At 36.7% G+C, this 3,661-nt stretch overlaps 1 protein-coding gene across 1 annotated transcript; it reads left to right on the forward strand.

Moving 5' to 3' along the window:
* Positions 1-332: 332 nt before the first annotated feature.
* On the forward strand, positions 333-3,661 carry LOC146709974 (uncharacterized; the record flags this gene model as incomplete). Its single annotated transcript, XM_085457971.1, has 5 exons — positions 333-445; positions 1,185-1,260; positions 1,363-1,518; positions 1,968-2,057; positions 2,498-3,661. Coding segments are annotated over 5 exons (651 nt in total), but the record flags the coding sequence as incomplete, so codon positions are not given.

Below are 3,661 nucleotides of genomic sequence, written 5' to 3' on the forward strand. Positions count from 1 at the left end.
GCTTCCCCCTTGTTGAGGAAAGTTTGAGACAAGAATGTATTAGAAGTAGGTGCAACCACACTCTAAAAAATGATTCATGGGGTTAGTAAGTAAAGCTTAAAATTAATAGCTTTTTCTGCATAAAAAATTAAGTTTGTTGCATGTACACATTGTAATCAGTTGATAACTTAATTTAATGAGTTGGTCGAAATGAAAATAAAGAAAACAGTCTTAGCTCAGTAATATATCGATTTTGAACAGACATTTCTGTGTTAACTTAACATGAAAGTGTATTCAGTTAATACAACTTAAAAATCTCGTAAGCGTCCTTTAAAAGCTGAGTACAAGGCTGACTTGCCCAGACATGTTGTGCTCTCAGACCACTGATCGAAAGAAACGGAGGCAAAGAGAGAAAGCAGAGAAGCGGCATTTTGTACGGAACGTTATCAAACGTTAAAGCTTTGTGGTGAGTACAATTTTTTGCCTTGTTTTATTCACAGCAGCTAATAACTCTAACTTTAACTCTATCAACACGCACTGCAAGAAATCCTTTTTACACAACACTAAACTCTTCCTCGGCGAGTGGTGGTGATAAGCTAGTAACGTTACACTTCTGGCTAACTTGTGAAGTAATTCGACCGTAACATTAGTCTTTGTTAAGTTTTGTTTTACGGTGGCAGCCAAATGGTGTTAATTGACACTGAGCTTCTGTAGCAGTAGTTTTAACTCTGCAAAGACAGGGTAATACATGTTTTTCTTCTTTCTACTTTGAAATCGTTGCAGCGTTGATGAAGGTTTGACCAGCAAAAGGCTGGGCCATTTTACATTCATGACTAAACAAATGTAGGTTACTGAGTATACATTCGGTTTAACATCAATGCATTTTGATGTTTAAGTCCTAGAGTTATTTTTATGTGAGATTGAAGTTTGTTAATTGAGCCCTAGCTGAAGAACAGCCTGTGTCAAAGTTCAGTCAAAAAACGCGGGCGAGGAAGCGAACGCCATGTTGTAGAAACGCCACAGGAAAGATCTTAAGTAACATTCATAAACTAGTTGTTTTAATGACATTACATTGAGTGTGCATTAGCACATAAAATATAATTTTGCTCTTTTGGGTGTTAACTGCAGATACATAAGCGCAGTTGTATCACTTAAGAAAAAATATCTTTGATTTGGAAACATAACATAACATTCTCCATTCGCAGGCAGGAAGTTGTCAATCAAGCACCAAAAATCAATGACCTGAAAGAAAGATGGCCTGCTCTTTTTGATGCAGTTCAGGTAAATATTTTTCCATAAGATAATTTGCAGTATGTATTCTTTTAAAGTAAATTGTATACATTAACATGTTGTGCCTATTTGTGCCTTTTTTTTTTTATACAGATAAACCAAGAATTCAGAAGGATCACCACTGTTAACCTGGAGACAACATTCATGGCAAAGCTGGACCAGTACTCTCAGAAAATAATGTCCTTGCTGTCCTCAAGAGGAGGGGCTGCAAAAATGCGCATTCGGCGCATCCAGAACATGCTGCTAGAGGTATGAATGAATGAAATGTAGTTTATTTCAAATAGGATAATCCACTTTTTTTTTCCAATAGGTGATATTGAGTCTTAAAAGGTAGCTGTTTACAACTCAACTATGTCAAATTATTGTTTAGAGCTTGAGGCACAAATATCAATTAAAACTATAAATACTTAATAATAAAACAAATTATAGGTGATGTGGATCATGATTGGCAGAGTAATTTGCAAGATTTTGCAGTTTTTCTATTTGTTACCTGGATTTTTCAAGTTCATGAATTGATCATTTCAGAGAAATGGCTCTTTGAAATGATCAATTCATTATTTTGATTATCACTGGAAATCTATAATTGGTACAGTTCAGGCCATATAAAGTCAATCCTTTTTTCTTTTTTTTTTTGGATGTAATTATCAAAAACCCATCCTCCTCGAAGAGCAGTTCGACATTCTTTTTCTTATTCACAGGACGATTCTGTGGAGAGAAGTCGAGAGGTCGCTATCCGTGGCTTAGTGGTGTATCTCAGGGAAAAGGAGGAGGATCTCTTCAAAGAGCAGGTAAATCAGACATGACTATACTTTGTATTAGAGGTACGATCTAATCTATTATTAATTGATTTCTAAATTAATCGGCAACTATTTTGATAATTGATTGATCGGTTTAAGTAATTATTTTAGAAAAAGAAGTCCAAATTCTCTGGTTTCAGCTTCATAAATGTGAATCGTTTCTGGTTTCTTTACTCCTCTATGACAGCAAACTGAATATGTTTGACATTTGAGGTCATCATATTGGGCTCTGAGAAACATTGACATTTTTCACCATTTTCTGACATTTTCTGGACCAAACAACTAATCAGATAATCGTCAAAGGAGCTTGCAAAGAGAACCTTCACAGACATAATCAGATAACTAAAATTGTTAGTTGCAGCCCTATTTTGTGTTACTCTCATGTATAAGTATGATTACTTAAAACATTTATATTGATTCTGATCTACCAGGATGGTGGCGGCGATATTACCAATGAAGTGATGAAGATTGTAACCAGAGGTGCCACAACGTCTGATCCAGCCAGCGCAAGGATCATACTTGAAGGAACAGAAGTCCTAGCAGACCTGGATGTACCCAGAGCCTGTGCCTTGCTAATGGGGCTGATATATGCACTCAACCTCAGCTACCCAAAAGAACTGAAAAACACTTTTGAAAAACACTTTTGAAGTGTTTCAAAAGATATTCCTCGAGCTGGATGATCTGAAAGCCAGTCCTAAGGTAATGTCACTAAAAAGTAAACTGTTGTACTAAAAAATGTGAAGAGTGAGGCTATCCTCAAATTAAACGGGAAATGTTCCACTGTTGTTTGCAATGTGTTGTGTTACATACTGTACAGTAGGCAGTAGGTGTAAAGTTGAGCGTTGAGCATTAAGTACACCTAGTTAAAAATAATGCACTTTAAAAGGATAGCTCAGGTCTTTTGAAGTGAGGCTGTATATGAGGTACATATGTATTGTGAGTGTATTACACACAGTAGATGGCAGTCAGTAAGCTCCACCTACGGAGAAGCAGACGGGGCCACCGGCACGCAAGATGAGCCTCCATCCTAATAAAACTGATGTCAGTTTAAATGTACATTATATCAAGAATATGTTTACTGCTTTATTTTGCTATCAGACAGCCTTTTCTGTGAGGAAAGAGAAGTTCTACTGCTTGTTGTTTCAATCGCTCTGGCCCACCAGCGTCCATGGACAAAAACAGCAATTTTACCTGACAGCACACAGGAGTTGCTGGTCTCCTGCTGCCTTGATCAGTAAGTGTAATTGTGTTATTTGGTGACTTTGGTGTTAGTTCGGGTTAGTTCAGATTTACCAAAGTCACACAAACAAACTGAGCCTATCGTGCGTGTTGGTGGCAGGAATGTGCTGACTGCTGTCTACTGTGTGTAATACACTCACAATGTACTTCATACTTAAAAAAACCTAAACTATCACTTTAACACAAACAAACTTGAATCAGAGCATGACTGTCAAAATGTTCAGTCTTTTTGAGACAGATTTACAGGGGTGTTTTATGTCATTTATTTTATGGAGGCAACAATTTTGTCTGCTATTGAAATGTCAATGAGTCTGGAATGGTGGACTGGTGTTCTAATAAACAGTTTGATCATAAAA

The sequence above is a fragment of the Copadichromis virginalis genome, linkage group LG5 (assembly GCF_057382275.1).
Source record: "Copadichromis virginalis isolate Kocher_CV1m ecotype Utaka linkage group LG5, C_Virginalis_male_GT1.1, whole genome shotgun sequence".
NCBI lineage: Eukaryota > Metazoa > Chordata > Actinopteri > Cichliformes > Cichlidae > Copadichromis > Copadichromis virginalis.